Source organism: Saccoglossus kowalevskii, chromosome 8 (assembly GCF_978046115.1).
Source record: "Saccoglossus kowalevskii chromosome 8, keSacKowa6.1, whole genome shotgun sequence".
Classification (NCBI taxonomy): Eukaryota; Metazoa; Hemichordata; class Enteropneusta; family Harrimaniidae; genus Saccoglossus; species Saccoglossus kowalevskii.
In genome coordinates, this window is record NC_140648.1 from 65,923 (window position 1) to 81,832 (window position 15,910).

Sequence of the window (15,910 nt, forward strand, 5' to 3'; positions counted from 1 at the left end):
TCAATGCTGGATATATTGGGCATAGTGCTGGCTATGATGGGCACAATACTTGATATAATGGGCACAGTACTTGGTATGATGGCCACAATGCTGGATATATTGGGCATAGTGCTGAATATAATTGTCTCAAGGCTGGATATATTGGACATAGTGCTGATATGATGGGCACAGTACTTGATATAATGGGCACAGTACTTGGTATGATGGCCACAATGCTGGATATATTGGGCACAGTACTGAATATAATGGTCTCAATGCTGGATATATTGGCATATTGCTCTATATGATGGGCACAGTACTTGATATAATGGGCACAGTACTTGATATAATAGACACAATGCTGGATATATTGGGCACAGTACTGAATATAATGGTCTCAATGCTGGATATATTGGCATATTGCTCTATATGATGGGCACAGTACTTGATATAATGGGCACAGTACTTGATATAATAGACACAATGCTGGATATATTGGCATAGTGCTTAATATAATGGTCGCAATGCTGGATATATTGGGCACAGTGCTGAATATATAGGTCGCAATGCTGGATGTATTGGGCATAGTGCTGGATATGATGGGCACAGCACTTGATATAATGGGCACGGTGCTGGATATAATGGGCATATTCATGGGTATAAAGTGCACAGTGATAAATATAATTGGCACAGTGCTTGATATAATGGACACAGTGCTTGATATAATGGACACAGTGCTAAATATAATAGGCACATTACTGGATATATTGGACATAATGCTGAATATATTGGACATAGTGCTGAATATGTTGGGCACAATTCTGGATATATTGGGCACAGTGCTAAATACAATAAGCATAGTGCTCGCTATAATGGTCACATTGCTGGATATTTTTAGCATTCATAGTGTCGGGTATAATGGGCACATTGCTGGATATTTTTAGCATATATAGTGCTGGATATAATGGGCACAGTGCTGAATATGATGGTGATAGTGCTAAATATAGTTAGCATAGTGCTGGGTATAATGGTCACATTGCTGGATACATTGAATACAGTGCTGGATATAATGGGGATAGTGCTAAATATAATGAGCATAATGCTGGATATAATGGTCACATTGCTGGATACATTGGGCACAGTGCTGGATATAATGGGCATAGTGCTAAATATAATGAGCATAATGCTGGTATAATGGGCACATTGTTGGATATATTGTCATAGTGCTGGATATAATGGTCACAGTGCTGGATATTTTGAACATATATAGTGCTGGGTATATTGATCACAGTGCTGGATATAATGGGGATAGTGCTAAATATAATGAACATAGTGCTGGGTATAATGAGTACAGTAATGAATATGATGGGCGCAGTGCTGGGTATATTGGACATAGTGCTGGATATAATGGTCACAGTGCTAGATATGATGTTCGCAGTGTTGGATATATTGGTCACAGTGCTGTATATATTGGGCTAAGTTCCAGATTGTAAATATTGCAATTTCTGTTTGTAGACCCCAACATTGCTCTTCGTGAGTACAGAATAACACCGCTGCATATTGCGGCAAAATGCAATTATACAACCATTATGAAGATGCTTATTAAGAGAGGTGCAAGTCCAAAAGCCACAGATCTCAATGGAATGGTGCCTTTACATTTCAGTACACGGAGGGGCAATCGTGAAGCAACAGAGGTATTGTAACTTGGCAGACGAGAAAAATAATAGTTAATAGTCAGTGTTCGACCTATAATTCTATCCTAACAACTTACTAGATCGACTATTGAGACCAGCAACTGATTTTTCAATGGTCTTGTATCCCATATTTATAATAAATTGATATATATTGTGCTACTGTACATAATTATATTAATGGATATTACTTAACTAGGTTTTGTTGGTTGCTAAGGGATCTGACGTGAATGTTAAAGACAGTGACAAAATGACACCATTGCACCACTCAGCCATGTCAGGTGATGTTACCATCAGCAGAGTATTGGTAAGCAGCAGTGGATGTTATGTTTATTAATTACATTTCTATACATCGGTGTAGAAACTCATTTCTAATTTCAACGAACATTGTACCTTATTTCCCTATTGGTTTTCCTTATATTCGTGCAGTTGGAACGTGGCGCTGATGTCCAAGCTAAGGAAATTAATGATATAACTCCCCTTATGTTTGCTGCTATCAGGGGCAATACAGATATGATGAGGTTCCTAGTAGATGCAGGTGTGCTATTTTTGTTGTAGTTAAAGCATTGTAGGATACACTGGAGTCATAGGTGACTCTTATCGAGGTTGAAATGGAAATGAATTACCTGAAAATAGAATTTCATAATTACTATTATTTATTTAGTAACAAATTAACCTATAAAGAAATAATCTCATCACCTGATAACGAGTATATTGAAATTAGAATTATATTTTGAAATGCAAATTCATATTACTATTCATTATATTTGTCTTCGTTGCAACATTGTGATCCAGGCAGTAGATCAGCCTTTTCATTCACCTGACTCGTTGTCTAATTGTAGGTAAGAAGAAGAATATAAGACCTATAGACTTTATGGTTGATATTGATGATGAAGGAAGCAATTCTTTGCATCTTTCTGTTGCGAGAGGTCACATCGAGGTAGGAATAGACAACTCAATGGAGTGACCAATGCTACTGAAATATCATTTACGTCTGCGACTTAAGAACCTTGGTTTAAGTCAACTAATTTAAGTTTCCAATAAGTTAACCTGTCTTCCTTTACTTACAGGTAGTAGAGTATTGTCTAGAATTGGGTGCTGATGTGGAATCCGGTAAACATAACGGATTCACTCCACTCCATATTGCAGCTGTATCAGGGAATGCCGAAATGGCAAAGTTGTTGGTTGATAAAGGAGCCAAAGTCACTTCCAGGGATGACGAACAAATGACGCCATTGCATAGGTAAATGATTTAATAACCTTGGTGGTCTTAGGCTTAGTGGAAATTGTTATTTGTGGTACCTAATGTTTACGTAGTGCGTACCTAACGCGTATAAGCCATTGATCTAAATTATATTCTTTACCACATTCGATTAGAAATAAAATAATATCATATATACGACTGAGAAAATCTAAAGCTATTATCTGTCAAGTAAAATTATAATTCCCAATTTTGCAAGAACCAAGCAATTGACACTCGCAATACACTGCGTGGTCAAATCGGCACCAGTTTGGAGCATGCGGATAGACAACCAAGAAGTGATATCAAGATATATATGTGACACTCAACATCTATCATTCCAAGGTCATCTGTGTAATGGAATTATAATATTTACCCCAAGCTAATGAGATGCCAATAATGAGTGTCAGATTTTTCTAGCAGGCAGCACATGCAATAAAATAACAAGCAGAAATCACGCCAGTGTGCGGTTCAGAATTAATACGCTTTATTAAGCTGGTAGTGAGTTCTATACACAATGGGATGATGCTAAGGGAAATATTACTAGTTATATTAATACATGTCACAATCCATAAAATGGCATACAATTATAAGACAAACTAGACTACACGCTCATCAAAATTACATTAATGCGTGAAGCATACACGTTATAAATACAAGCAGTAAATTAAGAAATATCATTGCAAGTTGGTAATACAACCGGTTAGACCTCATGAAACACGCCACAACCAGTTCAGACTGTCCTAATGCCCGGCAAGTTCAAACGTTCACTTGCTCGACACTTGCTTCACTCCACACAATCCAGAATTCCACTTCACAGCCCTCCACTCAGACTGCGCTCCATGCTCCATGCGTCACGACGACTCACCACTCACAGGTCATAGTTTCTATGTGCTGGCGTCTTGTCCATCTCCCTCACCAAAGGGTGGAATCTCAAAGTCTCAGGAATAACACCAAGCTGCAAAACTAATTTGGCAGACCTCTACTCTATATACTTGGCTGACCTAATACAGCAAAGTCACCACCAACTCAAAGCCTGAACGCCTTGCCAGTTGATAGTAAAATTACGAGTCACCACGAGTAGAATTGCCGGAGATGCTCACTCCTGGACAACTAACCACATCACACTGCAGAATTACCAAGCACACTGACCTACTTTGCATCACAAAAGCAGTTCTATTCATCACTCCAGCCTACTCTAGGACACCTCCATACACCCACCTGTAAGTGCATACCACTAACTTCCAATACACACTCGCATACCAGCACACTGCAAATCAAACTATGACCTGATTCATGTACACCTGTACACTAGTTAGCACTATTTTGTATATTATATGATGAGTTTATTCAATAAAGTTACTTTACAATACTATCACCTACAAACACAAATAACTAGACAATAACAAATAACATCCAAAATAGTGACAATTTTGTCACAATGAGTCAATCATCATTATAATAAATAGTGTTATACTTCGTTACTCACTGGCATAACATTATGGCCTGAGAAAAAATACACCCACAGATTGGGGAGATTGGACCAGTTTAGATGATGTTCCTAACATAATATTTATTTTTGTAACTAGAGCCTCTCTGTATAGTCGAATGGATGTGATGCGGTTTTTGATTCAAAAGGTAGCGTATAATAAGTGTATTTTCACGTGTCATAATTTTAGATCTATAAGTATAATTATTTAATATGAAAAGTTACTCTGCTTGTTTGTTGTTGTTGTTCAGGGTGCTTCTCTAGAGTCGAAAGACTTGGAATATTTTACACCACTACTTGCCGCAGCCTGGAAGGGACAAACAGAGGCTGCACAATTCCTCCTACAGCAATCCGCCGACATAACTGTAAGTGATCGAGATATGAAGACTGCTCTTCACTGGGCAGTGGAAGGCAATCACAGCGAGTTTGTAAAGATACTATTGGAAAATGGTGGAACAGATCTACTGAATGAGACTGACAAAAGGGAGCGAACAGCTGTACACTTTGCAGCAGAAAGCGGAAATGCTAAGGTACGACAAATACCGGTAATGTAGACAGTTACAAAATATAATGAATTGACTACTCATTTGAAATTATTATGTTATTTTTCATTCTGTGTGTCACATCTTAGCACATTACTTTCCAGATTCTATCTATACTTATTGAATACAAAGCTGATGTAGTTTGCAAGGACCATGAAGAAAGGTTGCCTCTTCATATTGCAGCTTGGTAAGTGTATATTGTGAGACCTTTAGTTCAACGCACTTTATTACAACTGTTAAGAAAACTAGAAATGTATTGTTTTGTTTCTGATTGTAATAAATTTCTTAACTTATGTGAAATCATTTTATATAATTTATACGTGTATTACCTTATTTTGCAGTATTTTTTTTACTTTTACGTCAGAAAATTTGATTTTTCTAATTTAATCTTCAATGTAGAAGTATCATAATTTCATTTACTGAAATAATTATATCACGTTGATTAAAAGCCATGGAATTCATTAATATTAGCTTCTGTGTGTTGAATTAACCTTTTTGATATCATATAGCAATGGTCATTTGGAATGTGTTCGATTGTTGGCTAAAGCTGCGCCTACTAGGATCAATGATGATGACATCGATGGAAGAACGCCGCTATTGTTGGCAAGCGAGGAAGGTCACTATAAAGTGGTCAAACGTTTGCTGAAAGTTGGTGCAGATATTTCAAGCAAGTATGTCAAATTGGTATTGAATATTATGCAGTAGTATTTTTGTGTTTTATATTAGAGTGATAAGCTGTCATATTGTATTTTTACAATATAACAGAGACGGCTTTACATAAACGTACAGGAAGATATGTGTATTTGTGTTTACAGGTACATGCTTCAATCTTCCTTGGTTTGATGTTTAAAGCGGGAGGGTCGTCACCTGCGCATGCGCGGGAATTGACTCCCAAGCGACGATAACAAAACACGCTAAAAACGCGAAGGCGCATGGGTAAACGCTTGTTTGTAAACAATGACATGCTATGGCCATCTGACGCATGCGCAGATGACGACTCCTCCGCTTTAAGTCTGTATTTTTCAGGGACGAAAATCGACGTTCGGCTTTGGCAATTGCCGCGAAAGAAGGCCACTTGGACACTATAAAGGTCCTCTTGAAGAACCATGCTGAGATAGACTCACTTGACAAAAACAAGGTTGGTGATTGGGATTCTCATAAGTCTAAATGCTAGTATTTGTTATCATTTCCATTCACTGCACATGGAGTTTACATTCGTCAAACATGATTGTTTGGCATATCACATGTTTTTGTCACTGAAGTCCAGTGTATTTACATTGCATCATTAATATTTTTTTCCAGAACACTCCCCTTCATCTGAGCGCCGGCAATGGCAATGTTGATGTTACAAAACTGCTTCTAGACAGCGGGGCCTGTGTAACCACTCAAAATGAAAAACAATTCACTTGTTTAGATGAAGCAACACATATGCTCGAAGAGGACACAGCCGCTGCCATTGTGAAACATAGAACGTAAGTACAGTAATCTCACACTGTAAAACACGGAATGAAAGTAGATGAATCGTACATTGTAAAACACTTTTTGGCTCGTCTCTTTTGTTTTAACATTTCGGACGGTTGTCGTCCAGTATTTACTAAGAATGTTGTTGTTCATTGTAATGTGTATAATGTTGTTCCTAGCTGGCGAGAAGTTATCAGTCAACCCGGCGCTGGTGGTGACCCGCCATTGAAAGGACTGATAGAAAAATTGCCAGATGTGGCATATATGGTACTGGATCAGTGTGTACAGTTTTCTCACTCCGATAAAACCAATCCAAATCTCAAGGTAATAATAAATTCATCTTTAAACTACTACTCCAAAGTAGATGTATGTGTTGGTAAGTTATGGCATCGTGCGCGTATAGTAAATCTGAGCACAGGCGGTTTCCAGATTTTGACCTGAAGTGTGCATTTTTGCGGCACCACTTTGCTAGCATTACACAGACAGCCATATTGCATTTCCTCATGTTAAATTTTATAATTAACCGAAACAATATAGAAAAAAAAATAATATTAAACATCATTTGATTCCCATGAACCATAATTCATGCAATGCATCTTGGGTAATTGCAGATTACATACGAGTATGAATATATTGATCCCGGTCCTGTGGAATCTAAGAAAAAGGGTCCAGATGGGCGACGTAAAAAACGATGGTGTGCTTTGGCCGTGAGTATGTGATATCATAAAGAATGTCAGTACAGTAACAGATTGAATGAGGGTTATAAGTACTACATTTTACAGATGAATATTTGACTAAAAACTAAAATCGAAGTACAACATGTACCAAAATTTGTCTGTTACATTCGTCTAATTGACACTGTTCAAAGCCATGGTTTCTCTCGGTGAATTGATGGGTCAAGTACGACTGATTGGAAAACTGGAGCAATGTGCTTAATCCGCTGTTCATCTTCGCAGGCCATGGTACAGTTTGGAAGGGAGCATCTGTTGATGCACGAGCTCTGTAAAACTTTACTTATGATCAAATGGTAAGTAGTTGTTTAACAATACATTAATATGTCATATTTGTAAAAATACAGGTTGATCACAAGGATGTTCTGAATAACCAGATAAATATTATTGTCTTCGTAGGAAAAAGTTCGGAGTTATTATTTTCTCCATCGACGTGTCCATGTATATAATGTTTCTATTATCTTTAATGGTGTACATTGGGTTAACGCCGCGTCCTGAAAAACATACTTTAGACACTCATGGTTGTCCGTTGCCTTATGGTGTTAATGTTAGTGTTTATTTTGATGAGGTGAGTACCATCCACACCACGCCACTAACATGCCAAATTTCGAACCATAACTAACTTTGAGATAATTTTGTAGAATGAAATCTAAAGTTGACGACAATTGCTATATTTTCCCGCCCAAGTGTTAATTCAACTTTCCACGAATTTTAATGTAACATTATATAATTACGTACTTGCTTATATTTCATTTGGCGCTCAAAGGTTTAAAGGCAACAATACAAATCGTCCAGCATAAGCAGTTATGGACAATGCATCACTGAAGGTTTTTTTTTTTCCGATGTTGTGTTTTATATGTCAACAAGTTTGACGAATTTACAATTTCACTATTTTTACCACAGGACGGTAATTATATTGGTGAATACGAGACGGATTACATGGTTATTTTTGAAATTTCTATATTTCTATACTGCTTTATAAACGTAATGAGAGAGCTTGTCGAAATTTTCAAAACAGTAAGTTTGTTTTGGTTATTTATTTGTGTCAGCCATCCTTGAAATAATCACAAGAAAAAAACTTCAAAATCATATTATTAATTACAAAAGGCTGTAGTAATTATTTTAAATTTCAGGGAATGAAATATTTCAGTGAGATAGCCAATGGTATAGACTGGTGTCTGTATGTCTCAGCATCCGTCTTTGTGTTTCCGCCTGCGCAGAAACCATGTGCAGTTCAGTGGACAGCTGGGGCTGTGGCTGCTTTCTTCTCGTGGATGAACTTAATAATGTATGTTAGAAGGTAAGTTATGTATTGCAATTTATTGCAGGATAAAGGAAATATACGAATGATGATCCGCAACTGGAAGGAAACTATAAATCTGTACATACGTATCATCTAATTACATGTTAATCTGTGCACATGCGTAGATTGCCTGACGAAAGCAAATGCGCAACTCATTATTATAAGAGGCTCGTTCATACATTCCATATATTTTTAAAATGTGCCCTTAAGAGAAGTGGTTTTGGTGCATAATGTTGAAAACATCAGAAAATCTATACGTTAGTACATAACCAGGGTACACACATTTTGAGCAAAAAAACATTTACCTGTATTTATCCTATTTAACACCACACTTTCCTACGAAAAACAACGCTGTGCGAATAATATGTATTTGAAAATATTCATATCATTTGTGCTTTTAGGGTCGACTTGTTCGGTATTTACATCGTTATGTTCTATGAAGTTGTAAAATCGTTTTTGAAGGTGAGACACTGCACTACAACGCCAAACTCTGTTTGAATGAAAACTGTCTTTTACTCCAAGTTACGTGTCGTAGTGCACACAGACGCCGTCAATTTAAACTATTCAAGACATAGTGGTACGCATAGAGAGCATAGTACAATTATAGCTAAATTGCATGTTTTGAGTTTACACTCTCACGCAGCCCATTCCGTACCATGTTTGTATCACTCAGTAGCAAGTTCTCGTTTCATTAAATTACAGGCTGTTGTTGTGTTTTTTCTTTTTGTCATGGCATTTGCAACGTCTTTCTCCATACTTCTAGGAAGAATCGTAAGTATTATCGCTCTCTCAGTCAGTGCATTCATTGTAGTCTTCCTTCCTTCCGTCTAGTATCTATTTGATCTGTGAACAAGTAGTTGTGAACAGTTTGTAATCCATAATTCCATAAAAATTGTGACGTAACAAATTCTGTTTTTTTTTCACGAAAACTTCATTTGATATGGACATTGTCTCCGATGAGTTGTGATATATTAACTGTAATCGTATTACCACTTTGCAGGAACAATTTAGTACACTATGGAACTCGTTTGTTAAGGTGTGCGTTATGACAGTTGGTGAAATGGATTATAGTGACATATTTTACAGTGATGTTTCGGTAGATCCATTTGAGGATGCAGCCACCGTTTTATTTATGGCATTTCTTTTTCTGATGCCTATTGTGTTGATGAATCTCATGGTAAGATTACAATCCATCTTCTATCTTTTTGTATAGTTTAACCTCAAACCACTCAAAGAACTAGATTTTAGTCATCGTAATCATGAATGACATGAGTGTAGGTATTCCATGGCAATAGCAGGCTGGTGACATATGGGGGAGGGCTGCTTTATATATTTATATGTTTTTCCTATCTTCCTTAATGATCGCATATGACCTGTATAAATAAATAATTTTATTACGAAATGTAATTGTAAACATAACACAAATGTGGCTTTATGGGGAAAAATAATTATGAAAGTATTTTCATCTTGAGATAATAATATTAAAAATAATATGAACCTATTTATAAATATTATTTGTTATATTTATCTGTTTTAGTAATGTGTCGTGTGTAAATACATTGTCAATAAAACGTGTTCTCAGATGAAAACTCCTGTAAGCTCCGATCAAACTCATCTTCGATCATCACACAAAGTGTTAATACACTTAACTTTCTATTTTTACGCTAGAAAATACTTTTGAAAATTAGATTTTGAAATAATTTAGATAACACAATAGTTTTTTTTGTCCCAACGTTAAACTTATAAAATAAATCGAAAAAAACAATGACTGTGCACAAAGGGGAAATGAAACTATATTGATCAGTCTTAACCAAGTAAGCAATACTATATCAATAATCAATTCTCAAATCATTGGATAGGTTGGTATTGCAGTTGGTGACATCGAGTATATCAAACAGAATGCTAATATTGAAAAGATCGAAATGCAAGTAAGTAAACGAATACAATGTCTCAAGTCACAGATAGCCGAAATGTAAATGTGATGTGAAAGGAAAAATAAGTTCAACTAATTGCATTGATTAACATATTTCATGTAAAGAATTCAAGCATTATTTAGGCTAATGTTCTCGCGTTTATTATAATATCACAGTTTTAGTTGTTGCAGCGCGAAGCAGCATACACGCGTTCATTGTTGTACTTACGTATGTGTGCTACGTGTGTGTAGTTAGCTTCATTCTCAGTAATTGGCATAAACTTTCTAACATTATATTATTTATTATTTTTATTTATTATGTGTCGCTGTATTTACGCAGCTAAGACAGCAATGGAGCATTGAATTAAATTAATGTGAATAACGTTTGTTTATTTTAATCTAGGTCGATCTAGTGAGGGGAATCGAATTAAATTTACCCATTTGGTTACAGAAACGATTATATGTGAGAAGAATGGTGGTCGAGCCGTATAAAAGGAAGGCATTCAAAAGGGTGTGGATATTTCTTGAAATTAGCTTTTTTTGTACATATTGTCATCGTTAACAGTGACAATAAAATGGCATTTTCTGGCTCTTGTCTCAACTTGTCAAGTGAAATGCATTAATTATGCATGTTTACATCGTTATATCCTAGTTACGTAATCGATTTTCAAGACGGGATGAAGGAGCTGAGATTGCGGCAAAAGAAGAAGCTCGTATGGCAAAAGAAGAAAACGTTTTCGAACAACTGAGAAAAGACGTTGACGAATTCAAATCAAAGTAAGCACAGATACCCTCGTCATAACATGATGTCGATATTAATTTCGACTTCGTTGACTACGAATTTACTCTATTGTCTGATACACTTGGCACGCATCGCAAATTATATTATGTAATATGTCAATAAAACACATACACCGCAAAGTATAAAATAGATCTTTGGGTTTGGGTTTGACTGTCAATTTCTTTAAACAAAATTTATTTGTTTTTCTCTAGAATGACGAACGCAAACACAAATCTGACACTGATGGTCGAAAAGCAGACGGAATTGATGAGAAAACTGGCAGAAAAGATGGAAGTGGCTTACGATGAAACAGAGTTTATAACTGCAGAAAAATAATCCTTCTAATCATGACAAAATTTCGAGTCTAATTGAGAAAATGTTCTTTTTATGGGTTGATTTGAATCGAGAATGACAATGATTGCAGCATAGATAACATATATACCCGTACATTTTTATTTGATGATATATAACACGACTTTGATACATATAGTATGGCAATGTATAATGTATTTACCAAACCGTCACTGTCGAGATATACGAGATATACCCGCATGATAGATACGTACACTGTCTAAGCACATAGAGCAATAATAAATGTCATTCCTATCTATGACCACAATATAACACGTATATTATGTCCGAAATGTTTTTAAACCTACAGTATATGTATGTTGCTCCTAATAAAGTCCCGTTCATCTGATTCCAACTTAATTCCCGTAATTTCCGTTATAAATTCTATGTATTTTTCAGTGGTCACTGGCAGGTCGTGTGCTTCCAAATTGAATGTAAGATTGCAAACCCCACACCTGAACCCCATCTCCCCTCGTTCTGCAATTGCTGTTATTCTTCCGTTACAGTTTGAGTGAGCTATTCAAGTTTCTCATAAATATTAATTCCAATGAACATTGCTTACCAATGCGAGGAGGGGGATTTGATTAAAACTAAAATCGTACTAAACAGCATGATTATCTTTATACCTACGTAATGTGTGTGTATATGCCGTGTAAGAATACTATGGTGGAATTCCCTTACATCGGCCTTGGATGCTACATGCATTGTTACAACTGGCTAATACAAACCAAACACATAACAACTAATTTACATGTTGTAGTGACAATTGTGCTGAAAGCATTAATTTATTTACAGTTGATTATTTTGGGTGGTTTGATAATTGTTGTGTATGTGTGCCTCTGTGTTTCTGTGTCAAGTTCATGGATGATAGACAATAGAATGTGATAATCTGAGTTAGTAATTTTTAGCTATGACATAGGAATTTGCAGAAAGTGTTGCGGTAGTAGAATTATTGTAGGATCATGCTCTCCACATAACTAGTTTTAGATAATAAAACACTAAGGTAAACATGTACGATACCAATTAACAACCTTTGACAATATATATAGTCTAAGTTCCACTATAGTTGCGTGCTGATTGGCCCACTGTGATCACATGTAATTTCCACTTTACATTGTTATGCAAATAGTATTGCTGGATAATGTCGTGTCGACGTCGTGCGCTCAGTTCAGTGATACTCCAGACCTCTGCAGTGCTGTAATGTTGTGTTCCTGACTTAATTTAACTTTGATTTCTGTACTGCCCGACTTTGTGAGGTTTATAGCAGCAACTTTGCCATTACCAGCCTAGAAAGTGCCAGCATCATCAGTTCACTAAAGGAACTTGTACGTTTTCACTAATGTCAAGTTTATTTCAAATGCAATGACATTGGAAGCTTGACAAATGGTTCTGTATAAGAGTATGGATGTATCAATCATAATGGTGATTTATATGGCAGATTCAATAAATGAATAAGAAATGCATGTTGACTTTCCCGGGCTTCTTGGTTGAACTGCTGGTAAGCCTATATGAGCTATATTTAGTTTAACTTTCATGTTACTACTTACGACCTGAGTAAGAGCTAGGCATTTTTTTCTTCATTTAAATAAGCTAATACATATAATAACATAGTTATTTCTGAGACATAGAAAGCACAAATGTACCAGAATAGAAATATAGTGACTGAGCATAACGACTAAACCCAATATTTACAACTACTGTATAATATATGTCTGAATAATTCCCCTATCACTGTTATGTGTGTCAAATATGAACAGATTGAAACTTAATAAACATTTCTTAGCTATTGTCAACTGAGAATCTAGAGATTAAATAACAAGAATTCAGAAGAAATGCAAACTAACAACGTACATGCTTCCTAAAACCGTCTTTTACTTGCACAGCAAAAATTATAATAATCTTTCTGAAACAATAAAATGCTATATCTAAGCAATATTTGCACGGAAATTACTTGCTAAAATTTACAATTGGTACAATTCTGACCAAACAAGAACAATGACAGTAAAAACTCATCCCATTCAAAAATACGTATTTAGTATTATGATTTGGTGTGAATATATGCAAAATTTAACTTACTTTTGGGGAAGGGAAAATACTGGCCAACATTTTTGCGGGCTAAGTACTTGCCATTAGGAAGAATGATTTATACGAAATTAGATAACTAATTAGCTATTACCACCTGGTTCTCATGATCAGCAGTAAAAATGTCTTCATTCTGTGTACTTATTTCTATGTCGGATAATTGCTTTAAAATTGTATCCCATATCCTGAAAATTATATATCCTAGTCACACCAATTGAGGCTAAACTTGTTAATGAAATGCCCAAGTTTGAAAAACAAATCGGATAAAAGCTTTTGAATTACCGTAAAGTTAGAAAAAGATACAATTTGAGTTAACAGAAACACATTCATTATGTGAAAGTTTAAATGAGCGTTGTATCAAAAATATTTTTCAAACTTGCTCAAGCATGCATTTAACATTTCTGCGTGTTGTCTTTTTCAGCAGGGACGGATCTAGGAATTTTCCAAGAGGGGGTCTAACATTTTGAATATAATTGACCTCTAGGAGGCACTTTATATCCCAGGGGCCGAAGTAAAATTGCTGATCTTGTTGTCTGTGAATATCCTTTATTAAAGTTGTAATAGAGATAACTTAGATTTTTTAGCTTATTTAAACAATTTTGTGGGAGATTACATAATGCTTAATTATTTAAATATATGATGTCAAAAAGGGTTTTATTTTATGAAATTAACTATGCCTTGTTTTTCTCAAGATGAAAAATATCAAGAACAAACAGTATGGATATAACATCATTTTTATTTCATGATTCCATCATCGGAAAACTATATTCAGCAGTTGACCTTTCGATATAATGCGTTTGAAATTAGTGGTTACAAATTGTTTTTGTGTATATCGCAGTTGTTTCATTACTGTTAAAGTAATGTGGTGATAGTGGTCGAGTGAGTATCGCAAAATTAGGGCAGACATGAAAAATAAGTTTGGGCGTTGATCTCAGTTGTAAAATCAAAACTGTGACACAAAACTTTCATGATATACTATTATTTTTGTTTTGATTTTAATTGACTCGTATATTTATACCTATATATAAGTGTTGCTTATGTGTTGTAAACGTGTTTCAATCCTATCCCTATGTACGTGATTGATAAAGCAAAATATAAATGGCCCTTAGAGGGCAGTGTTTTTTGTGTTTATTAACTTGTGGATATGTCAAAGAATTCGCCATAACCTGAGTTCCATAGATCTTGCATTTGCGAAATTCGATTTTGAATTTTGATTTTGACGCTTGTCAGAATTGCGCCACGTAAAAAATAACAACGATGAAAGTGTTATTTCAGGCAGATAATAGTTGTACGACAGTTTCTATCTTGGCAAGCATAAGTTTGTAAGTCTACTAGAAAAGAACAATTTTGTCTAATCAAGATGGCGTGAGATTTGTATATAGTTTCATGATTTCTGATCAGTTAATATGCAGATGACAGGGATATATGAGACTGAGAGGGCGCAGTTCCTATCGACAAAACAAAGACTACTTTGGGTCAAGTAGACCTTAGAAAACAGTCTGTAGGTCAAGATACGAACGCCTATTACTTCGTCGTTCACTTGTCAGTATTTAATATTATATTATATTATATTATATTATATTATATTATATTATATTATATTATATTATATTATATTATATTATATTATATTATATTATATTATATTATGCTTTTTGGTTCACGGGTAAAAATAAAATAAAAGACGATCACGTAACAGTACAAAAACACCTTGGAACCCCGTAGGCAGGCCGGTGACACCGGTTCGCACTTAAGGGGGTACCAACCCCCCTGCCAAATTCCAAGGGAAAATCAAAACATTTAAAACACAGAACAAGTAACATAAAACATATATGCGCTGCTGTAAGTGTGTGCAATGATAGCCCACCAAGAGGACAAAACTCTTGGCTCCTGTGCGTGTGCTAAGTTTGTAAATACAATGATGTTCGTTTGTATCGATGTTTAACAACAAGACAAAGCAACTTCCTGCTTTAAATAGATCGTACCTGCCATGTTTACAGTAGAATGCGAAGTGTGTTATCCTCGATTTTACATAGTGCATCCTCTACCGTCCACATAATCTCAAATTCAGGCAGTTGGTTCATGATCCGGAAACATTCATATTCTGTTTCAAGCCTCGACTTAATACTTTGAATAAAAATGTCCAGAGGCTCACTCGATCCTTTGTTTTGTCTTTTATTACGACGGCTGACATGAATTGCAACCTTAGCCATGCACGCTAAGAAACAAAATAAACCTTGTGCCTTGCTCGACATAAAGTGTTTTGAGCGATGGGGTGGTAAAATAGTGAACCACCAAATCGGAATGCGAAAATCTGGTTGAAGCAGTCGCGACGCGATGTTATTAAA

The 15,910-nt window shown here is 35.6% G+C and overlaps 1 protein-coding gene across 2 annotated transcripts in view; it reads left to right on the forward strand.

Moving 5' to 3' along the window:
• LOC100372446 (transient receptor potential cation channel subfamily A member 1-like) overlaps positions 1–11,840 on the forward strand; it is a 33,744-nt gene extending 21,904 nt beyond the window's left edge. The window contains exons 3-26 of one of the 2 annotated variants that reach the window (XM_085501993.1): positions 1,495–1,673; positions 1,870–1,977; positions 2,100–2,208; positions 2,513–2,610; positions 2,741–2,913; positions 4,500–4,548; positions 4,651–4,929; positions 5,046–5,128; positions 5,451–5,612; positions 5,968–6,079; positions 6,244–6,413; positions 6,582–6,726; positions 7,014–7,109; positions 7,359–7,429; positions 7,533–7,701; positions 8,037–8,150; positions 8,267–8,433; positions 8,838–8,898; positions 9,139–9,207; positions 9,437–9,613; positions 10,296–10,364; positions 10,752–10,859; positions 11,001–11,125; positions 11,342–11,840. In XM_085501993.1, the coding sequence (XP_085358119.1) occupies positions 1,495–1,673; positions 1,870–1,977; positions 2,100–2,208; positions 2,513–2,610; positions 2,741–2,913; positions 4,500–4,548; positions 4,651–4,929; positions 5,046–5,128; positions 5,451–5,612; positions 5,968–6,079; positions 6,244–6,413; positions 6,582–6,726; positions 7,014–7,109; positions 7,359–7,429; positions 7,533–7,701; positions 8,037–8,150; positions 8,267–8,433; positions 8,838–8,898; positions 9,139–9,207; positions 9,437–9,613; positions 10,296–10,364; positions 10,752–10,859; positions 11,001–11,125; positions 11,342–11,465 (3,017 nt within the window). In that variant the 3' untranslated portion in view covers positions 11,466–11,840. Of the gene's footprint in view, positions 1–1,494; positions 1,674–1,869; positions 1,978–2,099; positions 2,209–2,512; positions 2,611–2,740; positions 2,914–4,499; positions 4,549–4,650; positions 4,930–5,045; positions 5,129–5,450; positions 5,613–5,967; positions 6,080–6,243; positions 6,414–6,581; positions 6,727–7,013; positions 7,110–7,358; positions 7,430–7,532; positions 7,702–8,036; positions 8,151–8,266; positions 8,434–8,837; positions 8,899–9,138; positions 9,208–9,436; positions 9,614–10,295; positions 10,365–10,751; positions 10,860–11,000; positions 11,126–11,341 lie in introns of those variants that run through there. The other variant, XM_085501994.1, reaches the window with a different exon arrangement.
• The last annotated feature ends 4,070 nt before the right edge of the window (positions 11,841–15,910 follow it).